This window comes from Ciconia boyciana, chromosome 34 (genome assembly GCF_034638445.1).
Source record: "Ciconia boyciana chromosome 34, ASM3463844v1, whole genome shotgun sequence".
NCBI classification, from domain to species: domain Eukaryota; kingdom Metazoa; phylum Chordata; class Aves; order Ciconiiformes; family Ciconiidae; genus Ciconia; species Ciconia boyciana.
In genome coordinates this window covers 995,419-1,015,950 of record NC_132967.1, presented here as the reverse complement: position 1 = coordinate 1,015,950, position 20,532 = coordinate 995,419, and the positions used below count along the sequence as shown (strand labels likewise).

The following is a 20,532-nucleotide window of genomic DNA, read 5'->3' as shown; positions in this document are numbered from 1 at the left end:
GAGCTCGCTCCCGCGGCGGCCCCGCCTCCCCGCGCTCTCCCCAATCAGCGCGCGCTCCTTCGCGGCCGCGCCCCGCCCCCTCCGCGTCCTCGCTCCCGCCCCCCGCCCAATTAGCGGGCAGCCGCGCCGTCGCCGGGGCGACGCCGGTCCCGCCCCCTCCCCCGCCCTCCCTCCCTGCCGGCCTCCGCGCGGGCGGGACTTCCGATCCGGCCGCCGGCCAATGGGGGCGCGGCGAGGGCGCCGCCAGCCAATGGGGGCGCGGTCGGCGGGCGAGGCGGAAGCGCGGCGGCGGGGTCAGAGGGCGCCGCTGTTGATGTTGACACGGGCCCGGCGGCGGCAGCGCCCCCGCCCGCGCTCCGCGGCCCGACAGCTCCGGCCTCGCCGCCGCGCCCGCGGGGGGGCCTGGGCGAGGCCCCCCCGGCTCCGCCCGGCCCGCGGGTAGCAGCAGCGGCCCCGCCACCCGGCGCCTCCCGCGGCCGCCGCGGTCCGGCGGGGCCTCCGGGTCCCCCCCGGTCCCCTTCCCGGTCGCCTTCCCGGTCCCCCCCGGCGCCGCCCCATGCGCGCCCCGCCATGACGATCCTCCCGAAGAAGAAGCCGGTGCCGGCGCCCGACGGCGACACCGACTCGGGCCCGGACGCCGGCCCCGAGCGCGGCGCGGACGCCGGCCCCGAGCGCGGCCCCGGCGGCGTGGGCGAGCCCGGCGGCCCCGGCGGCGGCGGGGGGGCGCGGCCCAGGGCTTCGCCGCCGCCGCCGCTGCGGGGCTGGGCCGGGCTGCCGGCCGCCGGCTCGCACCCCCCCGCCGGCCCCGGCGGTCCCGGCGGCGGTGGCCCTGGCGCGGGGGACGGCCCCGGGTCTCTGCTGGGGCTCGAGGCGGCGGCACTGGGTCTGCCCGAGCCCCGCGGGCCCGGCGGCGGCGGCGGCGGAGGCGGCCCCGGACACAGCAAGCGGCGGCGGCGCGGAGGAGCCGGGCCCAGCGGCGGCGGCGGCGGCCCCGGCTGCGGCGGCCCCGGCGGGATGGGGCTGGGGCTGGGGCTGGGCCCCGGCGGCAGCCCCGGCCCCGACGAGGCGGGAGGCGGCTACAACAGCGAGGACGAGTACGAGGCCGGGCGGGTGGAGATGGACCCGGCCACGGCCGAGCAGGTGCGGGCGCCGGCGGGGGGCTGGAGGCAGCAGGAGTGAGGGGGCCCTGGGGGGAGGTGGCGAGACCGGGGGACACCGGGACCGGGGGGCTGGGACTGGAGGGACACCGGGACAGGAGAGACATCGCGACTAGGGGGACCTGAGTGCCCGGGGGGCTTACCCCCCGGGTGTCCCCGTGTTTTCACCCCCCCCCAGCTGCGCGTGTCATGTGAGGTGCTTCTCCCCATCGCGTGTCCCCCCAGGGAACCCCCGTCTTGTCCCCACGCTCCCCTAACGTGTGCGTACCCCATATCACACGGGGATCCATGTGCTCATCGCACTCGTCCTTACGTGGCGCAGGGGTCGGGTCCCCGTCACGTGTCTTCCTGGGGGACCCTCGCCCCCCAGGGGACCCTCCCCCCCCGAGTGTGCAGGTGCCGGCGCCAAGCCCGGCTGTGTCTCCAGCAGGAGCACCGGTTCGAGAAGGCGCTGCGGGAGAAGAAAGGCTTCATCATCAAACGCATGAAGGAGGATGGTGCCTGCCTCTTCCGGGCCGTGGGTGAGCCCCGTGCCCCCATCCCCCGTCCCCATCCCCCGTCCCCTCCACTACTGTCCTCCAGCACGGGGCTCCCAGGCGTCCGTGCAGGGGGGCTGACACCCCCGTTGCTGTCCCTTTCTGTCCCCCTGTGTGGGTGCTGCCAGCTGACCAGGTGTACGGAGACCAGGACATGCACGAGGTGGTGCGCAAGCATTGCATGGATTATCTGGTGAGATGCTGGGGGGCACTGGGAGTGGACTGCAGGGCACTGGGGTACACAGGGGGGTGATGGGAGGGGACTTGAGGATTCTATGGGGTGTGAGGATGTGCTGGGAGCCACTGGATGGGGATTGGAAGGAGATCGGGGAGCACTAGGATATGTTCGGAGGCACTGGGATGTACTCAGAGGCACTGGGGCAGACTGGGAGGGTGCCCGGCGCACTGGGGAGCACTGGGCTGCTATCCCCCCACCCCCCTCAATGTCTTCTGGTGTTTCCTGAGGTCCCCAACGTCCCCAGGGCTCCCCCAGTGTCCGTGGGGCTCCCCCACTCAATGTCCTCGGTGTCCCTGGGACAGCCCTGCAGTCCTGTGGTGTTCCCATGCTCCCCCCCTCATCCCCCGCCCCCCATCCCTCACCGCCCTGGGGCTGCCCTGATGTCCCCAACGTCCCCTCGTCCCCAGATGAAGAACGCCGACTACTTCTCTAACTATGTGACGGAGGATTTTACCACTTACATCAACCGCAAACGCAAGAGCACGTGCCACGGGAACCACATCGAGATGCAGGCCATGGCCGAGATGTACAACCGCCCCGTCGAGGTCTACCAGTACGGCACTGGTGCGTCCACCCCACGGGGCCCTGGGGACAGCGGGGAGGGGGTCGCCAAGGCGGTTCCCAGGGTGCTGATGTGGGTGCTGTGGGGGGTCCTTGGGGTTTTCTGGGGTTCCCCAGGGTGCTGGGGGGGGATGGTCTCTGTGGTGCCCACGGAGATCCCAATGGCGCTCCGGAGTCCCCAGGGTGCTTTAGGGATCTCTGGGGTCAACAAGGGACCCCCAGGGTGATGACGTGGGTTTCCTGTGGTGTCTCTGGGAACCCCAAGGTGCTGTGGGGAGAGTCCGTGGGGTCCATAAGATGCTGTAAGGGGCTCTGGGGTCCCTGTGGGCCCCCGAGGGTGCTGATGTGGGTGCTCCTGGGTGGCTGTGGGGTCCCTAGGGTGCTGCTGGAGGGTCTCCGGGTGGCTGGGGGGGTACCTGCATGTCCCCGGCTTTTGTTGTGGGGGTTCCCATGTACCTGTGGGGTGGCTGGGGGGCTCTCTGCACGTCCCTGGGTGCTGTTGGGGGGGTCCCCATGTACCTGTGCGGTGGCTGGGGGGTCCCCGCGAGTCCCTGGGTGCTTTTGGAGGGGTCCCCACATGCCACTGGGGTGGCCAGGGGGTCTTTGTGTGTCCCTGGGTGCTGTTGGGGGGTCCCCAGATGCTGTTGAGGGACCCCCCCACATACCTGTGGGGCAGCTCGGGGGGGTCCCCGCAGGTCCCCGGGTGCTGTAGGGGGGTGCCACTGGGGTGGCGGGGGTGCTGCCGTGCTGACGGGGTGCCCGCAGAGCCCATCAACACCTTCCACGGGATCCAGCACAACGAGGACGAGCCCATCCGGGTCAGCTACCACCGCAACATCCACTACAACTCCGTCGTCAACCCCAACAAGGCCACCATCGGCGTGGGGCTGGGGCTGCCCTCCTTCAAGCCGGGGGTCAGTGGGGCTGGGGGGGGGGCTGGGGGGCCTGGGACCCCCGTTGCTGTGGGGCGGGGATGCCCTCGTTCCATCCAGGGGGTCTGGGGGGGAGGGGGCCTGCAGGTCCTGGGGCCCTCCCTGGCCTCCCCATGTGGGTGGGGCCACAGAAGGGGTGTGGCCATGCATAGCCCTGCCCCCAACAGTCCTCTTTCTGAGGGGGTGTGTCTAAGTGTGGCTCCACCCCCAGCTGGGAGCCCTGGTTTAGGGGTGGTGCCTTCTCTGGGGGTGGAGCCTGCCTATGAGGGTGTGGTTTGGGGGTGTGTCTGAGTGTGGCCCCACCTCCAGGTGCCCTATGCATCGGGGCCGTGGTCTAGATGTGGGGCAGTCTAAGTATTGCCCCGCCCCCTGCCCACAGGCCCATTCTAGAGCAGAGCTGTGCCCATTGGGGGAGGAGCCTTCTGGGGAGGGCGTGGCCTTCCACAGGGGGTGGAGCCTGCAGTGGGGTATGGCTTCTTCGTGGAGGTGTGTCCAAGCGTGGCCCCACCCCCATGGCAATCCAGGGGGCTGTGTCCTAGAGGTGTGGCCTTTGTGCAGGGGTGTGGCCTATCATGCCCCACCCCTGCTAGCTGCTTGTTTGGGGAGCTGTATGCTGGGGGGGTGGAGCCTTCCTATGGGGGCGTGGCTTTCGGGATGGGCGTGTCCGAGCTTGGCCCCGCCCCCAGCTGGCAGAGCAGTCCCTGATGAAGAGTGCCATCAAGACCTCGGAGGAGTCCTGGATCGAGCAGCAGATGCTGGAGGACAAGAAGCGGGCGACCGACTGGGAGGCCACCAACGAGGCCATCGAGGAGCAGGTGGCCCGCGAGTCCTACCTCCAGTGGCTGCGCGACCAGGAGAAGCAGGCCCGGCAGGTGGGGGTGCCCTGCGACCCCTCGAAGGGGTCCTGCTGTCCCCATCCCTGTCCCCCCGCACCCCGGTGTTCCTCCCTGGCTGCCTGCCCGGGGACGGTGCTGGCCGGGAGAGGGGTGACGCGCCTCCCCGTGCCCCCGCAGCCCCGCAAGGCCAGCGCCACGTGCAGCTCGGCGACGGCGGCGGCGGCCAGCGGCCTGGAGGAGTGGAGCGGGCGCTCGCCGCGGCCCCGCAGCGCCGCCCCCTCGCCTGAGCACCCCGGCCTGCACCCCGAGGCGCCCGGCCCCAAGCCCCCCTCGCCTGGCGCCCCCACCCGGCAAGCCCCCCTCGCCCTGTGCCCCAGGTGGGTATCCCCGGGGGTGCTTAGGGGGTGCTGGGGGACTCAAACTGGGTACTACGAGGGGCTGGGGGGGACACCTAAGTGTTAAAGAGAGTTGAGGGCCCCAAACTGTTTGTTATGGGGTGCTGGAGGGTCCAAATGGGGTGCGGGGTGGGGGGGTGTGAGGAGCCCCAAACTGGTATTAACGGGGTTTTCAACTGGGGGCTGAGGGAGCCCCACCTGGGTACTGGGGAGGGTTATGGGGCCCCAAACTGGGAGTTACAGGGTGCTGGGAGCCCCAGATTGGCTACTGGGGGGGGAGGGGCAAATGGGCTTAGGAGGGTGCTGGTTGGGATGGGGGGAGGGGGGCTGCTGGGGGCCCTCAGGGCTGGTGTGCCTGGCCCCCCTGCGACGTGCCTGCCCCCCCAGGGACCAGCAGCCAGCTGGGGGCAGGTGGAGGCCGGGCCACCCCCCCGCTGGTGTCCCTGTACCCCGCGCTGGAGTGCCGTGCCATCATGCAGCAGATGTCCCCCACCGCCTTCGGTGAGCGAGGGGGGCTGGGGGTGGGGTCGGGGGAGATTTAGGGGAGTCATTTTTGGGGTGTTGGGAGGGGTATGTCTCAGTTTAGGGGGAAATCCTGGGTTTGGGGATGTCAGGTTGTGGTTTTCAGCTTGGCAGCACTCTGGGTTTGGGGGAAAGGCTCTCCCTTGGGGGATCTGTCCCCTTTTGCTGCAGTTGGGGGGGTGACATGACACAAAATCTCTAATTTGGGGGGAGCCCCAGAACCTTCACTTGGGGGGTAGCCAAGCGCCGCCCCCCCCATTGGGGCTCGTTGCTGTCTCTTCTGGGGTGATGCTGGGGGGATCTGCAGAGTCATGCACACCCCCCCTTAAAATCCAACCTTCCCCCGCAATTTTTGGGGCCCCCCAGGCCTGAACGATTGGGAGGATGACGAGATCTTGGCATCGGTGCTGGCCGTCTCGCAGCAGGAGTACCTGGAGACCATGAAGACCTCCCGCCACAGAGACCCCGCTGCCGACAAGAGTTGATATTGAACCCCCGGACTGCGCCCTGGCCCCCCCCGCCGCCCCCCCCGGCCCCCCCAGGGACCTCTAGGTGCATGGCGGCCCAGGCTGGGGGCGTTTTATTTGGGGAACCCCCTCCCTGCTTTCATGGGACGCCTCCTGACCGGGGAGGAGGGGACACAGCGCTGGACGCCGCGGGACAAACCTCGGCTATTTTGGAGGGGGAGAAGACGCCCCCCTAATTACAGCTGGAAGGAAGAGGGGGACTGGGGAATTGGGGGGAGGGTGGGGGGGCTCCTATTTTTTGTAGGGTCTCCCCTTCTTTCTTGGTGGGATTTTGCTGTTTGGGGAGGGGGGGGTTCCCCTCTCCGCCCCCCCCCCCTCCTGGGGCATCCTGCCCCTCCCACCCCCCAGCACCGCAGGGTGGGGGAGGGTGTGGGGTGGGGCTGGGGGTGCTGCCCCCTGACACCCCTCCTCCCCCAAACACCCCCCTGCGCCCTGTTATTAAACTGATGCCCAGCAGCCCCCTGGCCCCGTCTCTTCATGGGGGGGCTCACCGTCCCTCCTCCTTTCCCTGGGCAGCCTGGGGTCCCCAGGCCCTTGGGGGGGGGGGGGGCGACGACGACTGTGTTCTGTGTGGGGAGGTGCTGCCTCCTTCCAGGGCCGTTTTGGGGGCCTCTCTTCCTGGGGGGGACTGCTGCCTGTTCGTCTTGGGGGCAGTTTTGGGGTGCCAAGTCAGTCGGGTGGGGGGGCAGAGCTGCCTGGGAGTCCCTGGGTCCTTTTGGTGGGCGCCCACCACCATTTTACCCCCGCCCCCCCCGGGGAGGTGTGCTCTCGCTGTTGTCATGGTTGCGCGTGGCGGGGGCCAATCAGCGGTGGGGAGGGGCACGGGGGGAGGCGTCATTTCCGGCGCGCGGCGGAGGAGAGCGGCGGCGGCGGGGGTCCGCGTCGGGTCCGGGCCAAGGCCCAGCTGCGGCCTGGGAAGGGCGGGGGTGTGTCTTTGGCTGCTCGTTTTGGGGCTAAAAGCGGGGTTTGGGGCTTCCAGCGCGGCGGGGCCGCAGCTGCTGACGAGGGGCGGTGGACGGTTGCCCTGCTCGCCCCGTCAGGGCGATAGCGCGGGGTTTGGCGGGGATACTGGCGAGCGCTGGGGCCTGCGCGGCCCCGTCTCCATGACGACGGGGGCGGGGCAAGGGGCGGGGCGGGGCCTGGGCGGGGCTTCCCGTTGGCCCGTCGGCGGCCGCGGGGGTTTCCCGCCCCTCCTCCGCGCGTAGGGGGGGCGGCGCATGCGCAGAGGGGGCGCGCGCGGCATGGAGCTGCGCGGGGGGGCGGCGGCGGTGGCGGCGGGCGCGAGGACCGGTGAGGGAGCCGCTGTTTGCGGGGAAAAGCGGCGGCGCCGGGGGCTGTGAGGGAAAAGCGGGTGGTCTCTGCCCCGGGCTCTACGGGGGGTCCGAGGGGAAGGGGGGCGTCCCGGGGGTTTTGTGAGAGGAAAGTGGTGGTCCCGGGGCTGGGGGGCGTTGAGTGTCCTTGGGGGCGTTTTGAGGGGGATCGTGAGGGAAAACTGGGGTCCCGCGACCGGGGGGCTGGCGGTGGTCCCAGAGCGGGTTTTAAGGCGGTTTCTGAGGAGAAACAGGTGGTTCCCGGGGCGGGAAGGGTTTTGAGGGGTCCCGGAGCGGTTTGTGAGGGGAAAGTTGGGGGCTGGGGGGCGTACTGAGGGGGATCGTGAGGGAAAACAGGGGTCCCGGGACCAGGGGGGCCGTTGGGGGTCCCGAAGGGAGTTCGTGAGGAAACCCGGCGGGACTGCGGACCGGGGAGGGACATAGAGTGCCCGGGGAAGGGGTTTGAGGCGTTTCAAGGGTTTTTCTGAGGGCAAAGTAGGGATGGCGGCACCGGGGAGGGTGGGGGGCGTCCGGGGAGTGGGTTTTGAGGGGTTCCGAGGGAATTTCTGGGAAGAAACAGGTGGTTCCTGGGCCGGGAGGTCCCGGGGCGGGGGGCTGAGGGATTCCCGGGGGCTTCTTAGGAGAAACAGGCAGTTCCCGGCCCTGGGGATTCTGATGGGAGAAGGGGGCTTGGGGCTGGGGGAGAATAGGGGATCCCTGCGGGGTCTGCCAGGGGGGAGCAGGGGAGGTGCCTGTGGTGCAGGGGACCCCCCTGCCCACCCCACCCCCCCCAGATCCAGGCAGGAGAAAGAAAAAACGCAAAAAGGACAAAAAATGGAAACCACCCCCACGGTGAGGGGGGGGACACAAAGGGGGCAGCGGGGTCACGATCTCCCCAGGAGCGTCCCTGGGGGAGACAAGCAGAGCCCCTTTTCCTGGGGGGGGGGGGGAATTCCCAGGGCCACCCCTCCCCCTGCTAGGGCTATTTTTAACCCCGTGGTGCCTGGGGCCATGAGGTCATTTCTATTTTGGGGGGGGTGATGTCCCAGCATGCCTCGCAGCCCCCCCACACTCTGGCTTCTGAGACCTCCTGGCACTCCCTTGGGACCATCTCTCCCCATTTCTCCCTGTGGGCCCCCGCAGCATGGGGGAGACCCCTGAGGGGATGAGCTATGGGGGAGGGCAGACACCTGGGTCCCCTGGGACTGAGGGGTGTGGGGAGCCCGGGCGCCTGGGTTCCCAGCACGGCTCTCCCCCCGCCAGGACCCCCAGCCCCCCCGAGGATGTGTCGCCAGAGGTCCCCCTTCCCCTGCCGCTGCTGTCGGAGGGGCTGCTGGGCTCTGACGAAGGGGAACAGGAGGACCCCCGGGACTACTGCAAAGGTGGGGGTGCCCAGACGCCTGGGTCCACGGGGGGATGGGGGGGAGGTACCCAGGCACCAGGGTGCCAGACTGCCCCCGTGCCTCCCCCAGGTGGGTATTACCCCGTGCGGATCGGGGACCTCTTCAACGGGCGCTACCACGTGGTGCGTAAGCTGGGCTGGGGGCACTTCTCCACCGTCTGGCTGTGCTGGGACATCCGGTGAGTGCCCGGACCCCTGGGACCCCCGTGGGGGGTGCGGTTTGGGGGGGCCTCCTCGGACTCCTGGGTCCTCTCCGCAGGCGGAAGCGGTTCGTGGCGCTGAAGGTGGTGAAGAGCGCGCCCCAGTACACCGAGACGGCCCTGGATGAGATCAAGTTGCTGAAATGCGTCAGTGTGCCCTGCCCCCCCAAACCGGGGACCCCCGGACTCCCCCCTGCCCCTCCAACCCCCCGTAACTCCCTCTGTGCCCCCCCAGGTCCGCGACTCGGACCCCAGTGACCCCAAGCGGGAGAACATCGTGCAGCTCATCGACGACTTCAAGATCTCGGGGGTTAACGGCGTCCGTATCCTTACGGCGACCCAGGCATCTGGGGACCCCCTCTCCTCCCTGGGGGGGGGGTCCTGTGGGGGGGGGGGGGGGCCGTGTCCCCCGCCCCATGGGGGGTCCCAGGCATCCGGGCGCTCCTTGACCCCCCCAGACGTGTGCATGGTGCTGGAGGTGCTGGGCCACCAGCTCCTGCGCTGGATCATCAAGTCCAACTACCAGGGACTGCCCCTGCCCTGCGTCAAGAGCATCGTGCGGCAGGTGAGGGGGGGCCCCTGCGTCCCCCCAGCTCCCTGGGGAGACCCCCAGGCCGCCACCTGGGACCCTCAAGATCCCTGTGGGACCCCGAACGTCCTGCCCAAAGCCTTCCTAATCCCCCCATATCCCGTTGCCACCACCCGCATCCCCATGCGAACCTCAAGTGTTCCCTCTAGAGCCCCCAGCGTCCCTGGGGGTGACCCCACATCCCCATGGGGACCCCATATGTCCCCCTTAGAGCCCCCCCAAATTCCCCCAGCCTCCCAGTGTCCCTGTGGGCTCCCCCAGATCCACATGGTGACCCCAAACATCCTCCCTAGGTCCCCCAGTATCCTTTCTGGGACGCTCTGTGTGCCCACAGGGCCTCCAAGCATTCTCTCTAGAGTCCCCCTAAATTTACACTACCCCAATATCCACTTGGGACCCCAAATATCCCCATAGGGACCCCAAGTGTTCTCCCTAGAGACCCCCAGATCCTCCCCCAGGCCCCCAATATCCGCCCCCCGTTCCCCTGCAGTGGGTGCCAGCAGGCCTCGGGGACAGCGTGAGGGAGAGGTTGCTGCCCCCCCGCCCCGAGTCTCAGGGTGCCCCCCCTGATTTGGGGGTGCTCCCCCTCGTTGGGGTGCAGGTGCTGGAGGGGCTGGACTACCTGCACACCAAGTGCAAGATCATCCACACGGACATCAAACCCGAGAACGTGCTGCTGCGGGTCGGGGAGCCCTTCGTGCGGCAGCTGGCGGCCGAGGCCGTGCGCTGGGCCCGGAGAGGGGGTGCCCCCCAGAGCGCAGGTACCCCAGGACACCCGGCGCCGTGCTGAGGGGGGACCCGGACGCCTGGGACCCCCGGGGGGGCTTCATCTGATTCCCCCTCTGCCCCCTTTTCTCTGCGCAGTGAGCTCCGCGCCCCAGGACGTCCCCGTGAGTGTCTCGGGGAGGCGGCTCCTTCTCGCACGCCTCCTCACACACCTGCGTGACTTCGTGTGCCTCCTCACCCGCCTCCTCACCCGCCTGCGTGACTTCGCGCGTCTCCTCGCACGCGCCTGCGCCCCCGCACGGCTCCTCCCGCGGGTGCGTGACCCCGCATGGCTCCTCGTGCCCCCCGCATGGCGCTTTGCACCCCCGCCCCTCGTGCGAGGCGCTCCCTCGTGCGAGCGGCCTTCCCCTGCTCCACGGCGGCAGGAGCGGCTCTCCCGCGCCCAGCGACGGCGGCAGCGGCGGCGGCGGCGGCGCCAGAGCCGCCTCTTGGCCCAGCGCCTGCAGGACCTGGAGCACCTGCGGGAGCCCGGGGGGTCACCGGGGGCCCCCGATGATGCTGGTCAGTGCTGGGGGGGGGGTCCTGGGACCCCAGGGTCTCCTGAGGCACGGGGAGAGGATAATGGGGGTCCCCGGGGAGGATTCAGCTGCCTCTGGGGTGGCTGTGAGGTGGATTGGGGTCCCTAGGGCGGGTGTGGGAGTCCTGGGGAGGGGCAGGAGCCCCAGAGAATGATTTTGGGGGTCCCTTGGGGGGGTTTGGGTCTCTGAGAGCTGGTTTTGGGGGGTCCATGAGGGCTGAGGGGGTCCCACTGGGTTTCAGGCCCCAGAGGGTGGTGTAGGGGGTGCTGGGAGAGTGGGAGGGAAACCTGGGAGTGTTGGGGTTCGGGGGGGAGGAGTTGGGGTGTCGACATGGGGACCCCTCGCTCCCTTTCAGGGGGCTCCCACGATTTGGGGGTCTCAGGGTCTCCTCTCTCCCACAGAGACACCCCCCCTGGACCCCGATGAAGGGGGCAGCCCCCCCAGCGGCGCCTCCTCCTCAGGGGTGCACACCCTGCCAGCGGGCGGCTCCAGCGACGGGCTCTCGGGGGGCTCCTCCACCTCGGGGGGGGGCCCCCCCCGGCGCCCCCCCAGCCCCAGCTCTGCCTCTGATTCCCTCTTCACCCCCACCTCCAGCTCCCTCATCTCGGGGGGCTCGGGGGGGCCCCCCGCCCCCCTCGGTCAGCAGGGGGCCCTGGGGGATGTTGGGGGCAGGTGGGGTTGGTGGATGGGGGGAGTTTTGGGGGCAATTGGGGTTGGGGGGGGAGTGAGGGGTGGTGGGGGTCCTGAGTGGTATTGGCGGGCAAGTGGGGGTCGAGGGTGGAATTGGGGGGCAGTTGGGGTTGCGGGGGAGGTTGGGGGTGGAGGGGGATAGCGGGGGCCCTGGGGGTGGGTTGGAAGGCGGGGGGCTGGCGGGCAATGGGGGGTGCTGGGGTGGTTTTGGGGGCTGTGGTGGGCGGGGGGTTTGGGGTGCCCCGCTGATGTCCCCATCGCTGTCACACAGGTGGGGGGTGCTGCCGGGGCAGGAGAACCCCCTGGACCCCCACTGTGCCCCCCGACTGCGTGTCAAGATCGCCGACCTGGGCAACGGCTGCTGGGTGGTGAGGGGGCCACTGGGGGGACGGGGCAGGGACGGGGGGGGGGGGGGGGCGCCCTGGGTTGGTTTGGGAGGGTTGGGGTGTCTTGCAGCAGCTTTGGGTCAGGCGGGGGCGGGGTTGGGGGCGGTGTGAGGGTTTGGGGGTGCCCCCTCCCCGGGCAGGGGGTGACGCGCCGGCCCCCGCGCAGCACCGGCACTTCACGGAGGACATCCAGACACGGCAGTACCGGGCCCTGGAGGTGCTGCTGGGGGCGGGCTACGGGCCCCCCGCCGACATCTGGAGCACCGCCTGCATGGTGAGGCGCCCCTGCCCCATGGCCGGCCCCACGGCGGGCCCACGGGGCCCCACGGCCCCTCACTGCCCCGCCTTGCCCCCAGGCCTTCGAGCTGGCCACCGGCGACTACCTGTTCGAGCCCCACTCGGGGGAGGACTACAGCCGGGATGAGGGTAGGCGGGGCCTCGGGGAGGGGCGGGGCTTCAGCAGACCAAGGTGGATGGATGGGGTGGTGGGTGGAGAAGGGGTGGAGTCGATGGTGGAGGAAGTGGGGCCAGAAGAAACTGGGTGGGGCTAATGAGGGGCGTGGCCTGACAGGCTCCACCCCCCACAGACCACATCGCCCACGTGATCGAGCTGCTGGGGGAGATCCCACGGCACGTGGCGCTGGGGCGCTACTCCCGGGAGTTCTTCAACCGCCGCGGTGAGGGGCGGGGCCGGGACAAGGGGCTGGGGGGGTAAGGGTTAGGGGCGGGGCCAAATGGTGTGAAAAGGGGCGGGGCTCTGCAGGCTGGGGGTGGGGAGGGATAAAGAGTGGGGTGGGGCTATGGGCCTGGGGGTGGAGCTATATAGCTGAGGGGGTGTGGCCACAAGATAGAGGGGGGCCAGGAGGGGCCTGGGCTGTGGGGGGTGGGTGTCCCAGCATGGTGGGCGTGTCCCCGCATGGTGGTCACGCCCCGCCCCCCCGCCCTGCAGGGGAGCTGCGGCACATCCGCCACCTGCGGCCCTGGGGGCTGCGGGCCGTGCTGCAGGAGAAGTACGAGTGGCCCCGGGGGGCGGCCGCCGCCTTCGCCCGCTTCCTGCGGCCCATGCTGGCCTTCGAGCCCGCCCGCCGCGCCACTGCCGCCCAGTGCCTGCGCCACCCCTGGCTCCGCCCCTAGCTCCGCCCCTGCCCCACCCTGCGAGCGTGAGTGTGAATAAAGGTGTGTCACGGCCGGGTGGCGGGGTCCTCCGGGGGGTTTATTGGGGCGGCAGGGGGTGGTGGGATACCTGGGAGGGGGTCCCGCCCCTCCCCCGTCAGCGGGACCCCCCCCCGTCTGGCCATCCTAGGTGCGGGGGAGGTGCGAGATGATGCTCTGGACGGCCCCCGAGGTCGTGCCCTGGCCCCCGATGTCGGGCGTGTGTGTCTGGGGGTGGGGTCAGCCGTTGGGGTGGGGCTTGTGGCCCCACCCACAGGGGGGTGGGGACTCAGGCACTTTAAAGGGGGGTGGGGGGGAGGGGCCAGGACTTACCCGGGGATCATCCAATGAGGCAAGGACGGCCTGGCGGATTGTGGAGGCGTGGCTGTGCAACCTGGGGGCGGGGCAGCCAAAGGCCACATCCACAGGGTGTGAGGCCCCACCCTACCAGCCACTCTGCAGCCCCAGACATTGCTGAGGCCCCACCCCCTCACCCAGCCCCTCCAACGGGGCCCCCTCCCTCTAGGGGAAGCCCTGCCCCCCCCCAAAGCCCCACCCTTGCTAAGCCTCACCCCTCGGTTGTGGCCCCACCCACCCCCTCCAATGGTGCCCCTCCCTCTAGGGGAAGCCCCACCCTTGCCAAGCCCCACCCCTGGGTTGTGCCCCCGCCCACTCAGCCCCTCCCCAGGGCTGTCACAGCTCCCCCACAGGCCAGGCCCCGCCCCTGCTGTAGCCCCGCCCCCGGGAGCCGAGGCCCCGCCCCACCGGAGGTGGTCCAGCATCATGCAGGCGGCGAGCAGGGCGGCCGTGGGGTTGGCGATGTTGCGGTTGGCGATGCTCTTCCCCGTGTTACGCGTTGCCTGTGGGGGGCAGGGGGTGACCGGGGACCCCCACGCCCCTGGGACACCCCATAGTGCTCCCCGGTCCCCCTCCGGTCCCCCCAACCTCCCCAGCACTCCCAGTACCCCCCAGCCCCCCCATCAGAACCCTCCCAGCACCCAGACCCCCCCACCCCCACAGCTCCGTGGTGGCTGTAGCCAGGGCCGGGACCCCCCCGGAAGCCCCCAGACCCACGGTCTCGAAGACAGCGTAGTCGTGACCGTAGTTGGCGCCAGGGACGAGGCCGGGGCCCCCCACCAGCCCGGCGCAGACGTTGTTGACGATGTTCCCGTAGAGGTTGGGCATCACCATCACGTCGAACTGCTGCGGGCGCGACACCAGCTGGGGACAGGGAGGGGTTACTGGGGTGACTGGGGGCGGCAGGGCGGAGGGGCGGGGGCGGCCGGGGCCCACCTGCATGGTGGTGTTGTCCACGATCATGCTGCGGAAGCTGATCTCGGGGTACTCGGCCGCCACCTCCTGGCAGCACTGCAGGAACAGGCCGTCCCCCAGCTTCCTGCGGGGACAGGGTGGGTCAGCCGGCGCTCCCCCCCCTCCCCACGGCCCCCTGCCCCCTGACGCACATGATGTTGGCCTTGTGGACTGCGGTGACCGAGCGGCGGGCGGCGGCACGGGCCAGGCGGAAGGCGTAGTGGGCGATGCGGCGCGAGCGCCCGGCCGTGATGATCTTCAGGCTCTCCACCACCCCCGCCACGCTCTGGGGACAGAGGGGGGGGGCACCCTCAGGGGCGTGTGGGCGGGGCCTGACCCCTAGGGGTGTGGCCAGAGGGGTACTGCTAGCCACTGGGGGTGTCGCCAGCAGTAGGGGGCGTGGTGATGGCCAAGGGGGTGTGGCCAAGTCAATGCCTTCACGAGGGGTGTGGCCCCAGTGTACTCAGAGATGGGGCGTGGACAAGGCAGTGTACTCCTGTGGGGGTGTGGCCATCACCCGGGGGCGTGGTCAGGGGTAGGGGTGGAAATGTCAGCTTTGGGCCACACCATGCAGGGGGCGTGGCCAGACTGCAGGGGGCGTGGCCAGGGCAGCGTACCCAGGGCAGTGCAGTGAGCAGCCCTGCCGGGGGCATGGCCCTGCAGGGGCGTGGCCCTGCGGGGGTATGGGCGTGGCCCACCTCGTGCTCCAGGCTGCTGTACTCGCCCTCGGTGTTCTCCCGCACGATGAGGATGTCGATGTCGCGGTGCCGCGTCTCCACCCCGGGCAGGCTCTGGCAGTGGATCACGTTGGCGTACAGGTCCAGGCTGGTCCTGCCCCGCCCCGACACGCAGGTCAGGCTCCGCCCCCGGCCACGCCCCTCCGCAGCTCCCCCCACCCCACTAACCCCAATGGCGCCCAGCTCCCCCCACCCAGGGCCCCACAGTGTCCCCCTCTTCCTCCCACCCCCAGTGGCTCTATAGCTCCCAGTCCCCCCCCAGTGCTCCCAGTCCCCCTGGCTCTCACCGGATGAGGTTGTTACGGGACTTGTGGCTGGGCGGGAGGTTGTGGTTGGTCTCAATGTTCCCTGGGGAGGGGACGGAGACGAGGGTCAGGGTGTCCCCGAGCTGCCGGGGAGGGTCACCGGCCCTGCACTCACCCTTGAGGGCGACGCCGTTGCGGCGGATGGCCATGATGGCGTTGTGCACGTCGTCCTCGGGCGCCTCGGCGCTGACCCGCACCTCCTCGAAGTCCACGGGCACGCAGGCATGCCTGGGGGCGGGGAACGGCCCGGACGCCTGGGTCCTGCGGACAGCCAGGATGCTGGGTCCTCGCCGGGGCGAGGAGGGGAGGGGGGCACCCACCTGAAGACCTCCTTGACATGGAGCATCAGTTCGGGGCCGATGCCGTCACCGGGAATCAGCGTCACGGTGTGGCGGCCCCCATACTTGGCGGGGGGTGGCTGTGGGGATACCGGGAGGGTGAAGACCCAGGTGTCCAGGCCCCCCGTCCCCCTCCTCGTTGCCCCCCTGCCTCCCCCATCCCCTGCCTGGGGAACTCAGGCATCCAAGTGCCCTCCATGCAGATCCATGCATGCCTCCCCCCCCCGCCCACATGCTTTTGGGGCCCCCCCCCACCCCGGGTTCCCATACCCCCAGTCTGGCCATACTCACAATGCTGGGCTGCTGCGGGGGCGAGCGGCCATAGCGCGGGGGAGAAACGGGGGCAGTTAGTCACGGTGACGGCAAACAGGGAGGGGTGGAGAGGGAAGGGAGCCCCCAGGCGATGCCAGGGCCCCTGAACCCATCCCCAGAATCCACACAGCAAGAACACCATGCTCCCCCCATACGGGCCCCAAACACCCCAGCAGGAGTATGCTGGGAGCCCCCTAAGTAACCCCCACCCCAAAGCAGGAGGGCTTACAGCCCCTGCCATGCCCCTGCCTCAATGGAGAGGCCAAGGGTGGGTCCCCAAGCCTCCCCCCACCCCCCAGTGGGGATAGGGTGGGTTTGGGGACCCCCCTGCCCCGGGACAGGGGGCAGCCCATGGTCTCTGTGACCCTGCTTCCTGCCCCCCCCCCCCCCAGTGGTAGAGGGCCCTGGGGTATTGGGGGGGGGGACCCCCCCCCCCCAGACTGGGCACTTACGGGCGGGAGGTGGCGCCGCTCAGCATCATGGGAAATCCACGCCTGTGAGGGGAGAGGGAGAGCTCACAGCCTGGGCCACCCCAGCCCCCAAGGGACCCAGGACCCCCCAAGGGACCCCGACCTGCCAGGCAGCCCCAGACACCTCGTTAATGCAGCTGCTGCTAATTAGGGTCTGTCCAGCCCCGAGATGGGGCTGAGCAGGGGGATCCCAGGGGTCACCTAGTGGGCAGCAGCTGCCCGGACGCCTGGGTCCTTTGGGGGTGCAGCCGGACGCCTGGGTCCCCCCCACCTTCGGCCAAACACAGAGGATTCTGGGGTTGAGCACCGACACATCCGCCCCCCGCTTTGTCACCCCCCGCGCCCAGCGGCTCAGGCACACGGACCAGCCTCCCCTAGAAATATCAACCAATCAGCGAGGAAGGCGCTGCCCCGGCCCGCCCACTCGCTCGGCGCGCAGCCAATCAGCACTCGCGGGCCCGGGCGGCTCCACCGCGGGAGCCAACCAGAGCCCGAGTCGCCTCACGGCTAGTCCCGCCCCGCCGCGCCATCCCCTTCAATCAGATCGCCGTAATCCGCCCGCGCACCGCCCGCCCGCGAGCTGGCCAATCAGAGCGCACCAGTCCGCCACCACCGCGGGGCCCGCCGCCCAGCTCCCGAGGGGCCCGGCGGGCGTGGTAGGACCGTCCCGCCGCCCACGCCCGCGGCCCTGGCACTCACCTGGCGCGGTCCCAGCACGGCCGGTACCCAGAGCCGCCGCGCCGCCGCCAGCGCCGCCGCCATGGCTGCTCTCCGCGATGGCTGCCACGCCGCTCTCGCGAGACCTCGGCACGGCCCGGGGATGGGGCTGGCGGGGCGCGAGATCTCGCGAGACTTCCCGCCTGTCCCACCCCCCCCCCCGTGCTTTCCCTCACGCCGCCGGCAGCGCCACAGAAGTCGCGGCGGCCATTTTGTGCCTGGGCGGTGCGGCGCGGCGGCGCATGCGCAGGGCGGCCCCTCGCGCGCTCCCTCAGAGGCGCGCGGTAGAGGCGGAGGCGTCCGCCATTTTGTCCCGGGCCGGCGACACCCACGCGCGGAGCCCTTTCCCCAGCCGCGCTTCATCCCCCGTTTTGGGGCGAAAAAATACTAAAACCAGCGCGGAGAGCCCGGACCACCGCCCCGCAGCGGTTGCCATGGAAACGCCGAGGCGTAGGGTTCGCCGCTGGCGCGCTGCGCATGCGCCGGGGCGCGGCCGCGCCTTTCCTGGCACCGCCTCCCCGCGCCACATAAGTCCCGGCGGCCATTTTGTCCGGCCGGCGGCGGCGCTGCGCAGGTGCGCCGCTTGGCCCCGCCCCCCCCGCGGCGACAGCGGTGGCGGTCGGGCCACGTCGCGCGCGGGGCAGGCGCCCGCGAAGGGAAAAGCGCGCTTCCCGTTGGCCGCAGGGCGCCCGGCGGCCCGCCTCCGGGGGCTGATTGGTGGCGCGGTGGCGGCGGGCGGCGCTGATTGGCCGCCGGGCGAGGGTCTGTGGCGGGAGGGCGGTGCGGCCGGCAGTCATGGCGGTGCTGGCGGTCCTGGCCGGGCTGCTGGCCGTGGCGCTCGGCGCCGCAGGTACGGGGGGTCCCGGCGGGCGCTACCGGGCGGGCGGGGGATCCCGGGGCACCCGCGTCCCGTGGGGGTGGGGGTTCCCGGGACACTCGGGGCCGGGGGGGCTCCGTGGGCGTCGGCGGTCCTGGGACATTGGCGTCCTGTGAGGGCCGGGGGGGGGGTCCCGGCGCCCCCCGGTCCTCACGGCCCCCCGCAGGCGAGCCGTGCCCCGAGCCCACCATCGTGCCCTCGTACTACACCACTTCGGACGCCGTCATCTCCTCCGAGAGCGTCTTCGTGGTGGAGATCTCGCTGGTTTGCAAGAACGGCGCCCAGGTGAGTCTCCGCGGAGGGGGGCGCGGTGCGGGGGCTACCGGGACCCCCCCGCGTCTCACCGCCGCCCTGTCCCCGCAGAACGTGGCTCTCTACGCCGATGTCAACGGGAAGCAGTTCCCCGTCACCCGGGGGCAGGATGTGGGGCGCTACCAGGTGAGCCCGGGGTCCCCGGGGAGGGCGCCCGGGGGGGGGTCCTGGGGGCTCAGCGCTCTCCACCCCCCCGCAGGTCTCCTGGAGCCTGGAGCACCGCAGCGCCCAGTCGGGCACCTACGAGGTGAAGTTCTTCGACGAGGAGTCGTACAGTGCCCTGCGCAAGGTGGGCCCCCCCGCCCTGTGGCTGGGGTCCCTCTGAGGGGGCACCCCGGGGTCTGGCTCTGAACCCCCTGGTCTCTGAACCAGCCCACCTCTGAACCGCCTTTTCTCTCCCCGCCCCGCACCCCCAGGCTCAGCGCAATAATGAGGATGTTTCCCGCATCCGGCCCCTCTTCACTGTCAGCGTGGACCATCGGGTGAGCTGGGGGGCTTTGGGGGTCCCCGTGGCTCTGGGCGGGTCCTTGGTGCTGCTCCTTGTGAATACGGGAGGGCTGGGGGTACACATGGGGTTTTGGGCAGAAACTGAGGCAATTTGGGTGTGTTGGAGAGTCCTTAGATGACCTAAGGGTGTTGCTGGGGTGAGCGCTGGGCCTGTGTTTCCTCTCGGGGTGGAGGGGGGTTGGGGGACCTGGAGGGGTCTTGGGGGGTCCCCAGGGTCTTGAGGGGGTGGGTGTTTTGGAGTGTCTCAGGGTTTGGGGGGGCACCGCTGGGATTTTGGGGAGGATTTTGAGGATGGGTGCGGAGCTCCCAGAACTTTGTGGGGTTTAGGTGCGCCCCTGGGGTTTGGGGGGGTGCTGGGGGGTGGGGAGGGGGTTTTGGGGGGCTCGGGAGGGTTTTGGGGGTGGCCGTGACCCCCCCGTTGTTTTGGCAGGGCGCCTGGAATGGCCCCTGGGTGTCGACGGAGGTGGTGGCGGCCGCCATTGGACTCGTTGTCTATTACCTGGCCTTCAGCACCAAGAGCAGCATCCAGGCGTAGGCCCCCCCAAAAAACAGCCCCCCCAAACGCAGCCCCCTCAAGGGGGTCCACAGGTCCTGGTGGGGAGTGGGGTGCCCTTAAAGTTGCACCCCCCAAAATAAAAATACGGTGGGGTGCCCCTTGAAAGTTTGATGCTGTGGGGTGGGGCTGAAGGACCCCCCCCACGTGGGAATGGCTGGCTGGGGCTGGGCCCCAAAAATGGGGGAGCCCCCCCAGCTTGAGGGTGTCCTCGGCATGGGGGAGCCCCCAAACTTGGGGGCGAGGTCTACCCTTAGCCCCCAAAACTAGGTGTCTCGAGGGTCTCCCCTACAATTCCTGCCTAGGGGGTGTCCCCAAACGCCACCCCCTCGTGGCTGTACCCCAATAAAGGTTTCCCCCTCCCGCCATCTCCCTGTGTCTGTTTTGGCCCCCCCCCCCATCCCAGCAGGGACCTGGGCATCCGGGCTGTTCCCTGCTGGCTGACATCACACCCAGCCCCAGACAGGGGTGATGTCATCAGTGACAAAGCGGTTTGACCTCATGGGGGAGTGGGCAGCTTGGGGGTCCTGGGTCCCTTTGGGGGGCTGCCCGGATGCCTGGGTCCCCGGGGGGGAGTGGGGTGTGAGCCCCCGGATGCCTGGGTCCCCTGGGGGGTGTTCCCATCATCCCCTGGGCGCCTGCCAGGAAGGAGTGGGACCCGGCTGTCATTACCCCGGAGGGGACCCAGGCGTCCGGGGGCTCCCCCACCCCCAGGGCACCCAGGCGTCGCGGGGGCTTAGCCCCACCCTGCTGCCCCCCACCACCCCCACTCCCACCCCGGGTCTAGACACACCCCCACCCCCCCCGGGGACCCCCAGGCGTCCGGGCGCTCCCACCCCACCGCCGGCTCAGGGTGTGGCGGGGGGCGTGGCGGGGCGGGGCCCGGCGGGGGGGCGGGGCCTGCGGGCGGATTATGTCAGCCCCGCGGCAGCCGCAGCCCCGAGCTGGGAGCGGCGCGAGCAGGTAGGGCCGGGGGCCGGGGCGCGGTCCCCGCGGGGCCGGGGCTGCCCGGGGCTGGGGGTCTCGGGGTCCGGGGCTGAGGGGAGGGGCTGTCGGCGGGGGATTTACGGGGCAGGTGGCGCTGAGGGGAAGGTGCGTCTGCGGGGGTCCCGTGGGGCTGGGCTGAGGGGAGCGCGGGGGGGGGGTCCTGGGCGAGGCGGGAAGCGCTGAGGGGCTGTGGCTCTGTGGGGCGGGAAGCGCGGAGGGGCCGGGGCTGAGGTAGAGGTGGCTCTGCGGGGTTGTACTGAGGTAAAGGTATCTCTATATAGGGTGTCTGTGGGTTTGGGCTGAGGTAAAGGTGGCTCTATAGGGTGTCTATGGGGCTGGGCTGAGGTAAAGGTGGCTCTGTAGGGTATC

The 20,532-nt window shown here is 70.6% G+C and overlaps 4 protein-coding genes across 4 annotated transcripts; 3 read left to right on the top strand and 1 right to left on the bottom strand.

Moving 5' to 3' along the window:
- The first annotated feature begins 744 nt into the window (after positions 1–744).
- OTUD5 (OTU deubiquitinase 5) lies at positions 745–5,773 on the top strand. Its single transcript, XM_072848938.1, is given in 10 exon segments — positions 745–1,140; positions 1,588–1,678; positions 1,822–1,886; positions 2,339–2,495; positions 3,258–3,406; positions 4,111–4,296; positions 4,438–4,607; positions 4,609–4,637; positions 5,043–5,156; positions 5,544–5,773. Coding segments are annotated over 10 exon segments (1,206 nt in total). The 5' UTR covers positions 745–1,014; the 3' UTR covers positions 5,663–5,773.
- Positions 5,774–5,785: 12 nt separating this feature from the next.
- SRPK3 (SRSF protein kinase 3) lies at positions 5,786–12,770 on the top strand. Its single transcript, XM_072848932.1, has 17 exons — positions 5,786–5,847; positions 6,512–6,630; positions 7,809–7,866; positions 8,278–8,396; positions 8,487–8,595; positions 8,676–8,763; positions 8,852–8,939; positions 9,075–9,181; positions 9,807–9,966; positions 10,070–10,245; positions 10,357–10,492; positions 10,911–11,181; positions 11,471–11,567; positions 11,752–11,859; positions 11,942–12,011; positions 12,173–12,262; positions 12,535–12,770. Exons 1-17 carry the CDS (start codon positions 5,786–5,788, stop codon positions 12,717–12,719), a joined length of 2,043 nt encoding a protein of 680 aa, XP_072705033.1. The 3' UTR covers positions 12,720–12,770.
- A 7-nt stretch (positions 12,771–12,777) lies between these two features.
- On the bottom strand, positions 12,778–17,071 carry IDH3G (isocitrate dehydrogenase (NAD(+)) 3 non-catalytic subunit gamma). The gene is made up of 13 exons (XM_072848936.1): positions 16,910–17,071; positions 16,193–16,234; positions 15,720–15,731; positions 15,411–15,508; positions 15,206–15,318; positions 15,073–15,133; positions 14,666–14,879; positions 14,201–14,334; positions 14,031–14,133; positions 13,812–13,958; positions 13,503–13,597; positions 13,071–13,131; positions 12,778–12,965 (listed from the first exon to the last, which is right to left on the bottom strand). The coding sequence occupies exons 1-13, from the start codon at positions 16,970–16,972 to the stop codon at positions 12,885–12,887; spliced, it is 1,224 nt and encodes a 407-aa protein (XP_072705037.1). The 5' UTR covers positions 16,973–17,071; the 3' UTR covers positions 12,778–12,884.
- Positions 17,072–17,581: 510 nt separating this feature from the next.
- On the top strand, positions 17,582–19,544 carry SSR4 (signal sequence receptor subunit 4). Its single transcript, XM_072848937.1, has 6 exons — positions 17,582–17,777; positions 17,971–18,089; positions 18,168–18,242; positions 18,316–18,405; positions 18,533–18,598; positions 19,054–19,544. The coding sequence occupies exons 1-6, from the start codon at positions 17,723–17,725 to the stop codon at positions 19,156–19,158; spliced, it is 510 nt and encodes a 169-aa protein (XP_072705038.1). The 5' UTR covers positions 17,582–17,722; the 3' UTR covers positions 19,159–19,544.
- Positions 19,545–20,532: the final 988 nt, after the last annotated feature.

Bases quoted from the DNA above. Each gene is read 5' to 3' on its own strand.
- SRPK3 (XM_072848932.1), top strand. From the start codon at position 5,786: ATGGGACGCCTCCTGACCGGGGAGGAGGGGACACAGCGCTGGACGCCG. The intron at 8,596-8,675 runs GTGAGTGCCCGG...TCCTCTCCGCAG, and splicing joins TGGCTGTGCTGGGACATCCG to GCGGAAGCGGTTCGTGGCGC. The intron at 8,940-9,074 runs GTATCCTTACGG...TGACCCCCCCAG, and splicing joins CTCGGGGGTTAACGGCGTCC to ACGTGTGCATGGTGCTGGAG.
- IDH3G (XM_072848936.1), bottom strand. From the start codon at position 16,972: ATGGCGGCGGCGCTGGCGGCGGCGCGGCGGCTCTGGGTACCGGCCGTG. The intron at 16,235-16,909 runs GTGAGTGCCAGG...CTCCCCTCACAG, and splicing joins CCGTGCTGGGACCGCGCCAG to GCGTGGATTTCCCATGATGC. The intron at 15,134-15,205 runs GTGAGTGCAGGG...TCCCCTCCCCAG, and splicing joins CAACGGCGTCGCCCTCAAGG to GGAACATTGAGACCAACCAC.
- SSR4 (XM_072848937.1), top strand. From the start codon at position 17,723: ATGGCGGTGCTGGCGGTCCTGGCCGGGCTGCTGGCCGTGGCGCTCGGC. The intron at 18,090-18,167 runs GTGAGTCTCCGC...CTGTCCCCGCAG, and splicing joins TTTGCAAGAACGGCGCCCAG to AACGTGGCTCTCTACGCCGA. The intron at 18,599-19,053 runs GTGAGCTGGGGG...TTGTTTTGGCAG, and splicing joins CTGTCAGCGTGGACCATCGG to GGCGCCTGGAATGGCCCCTG.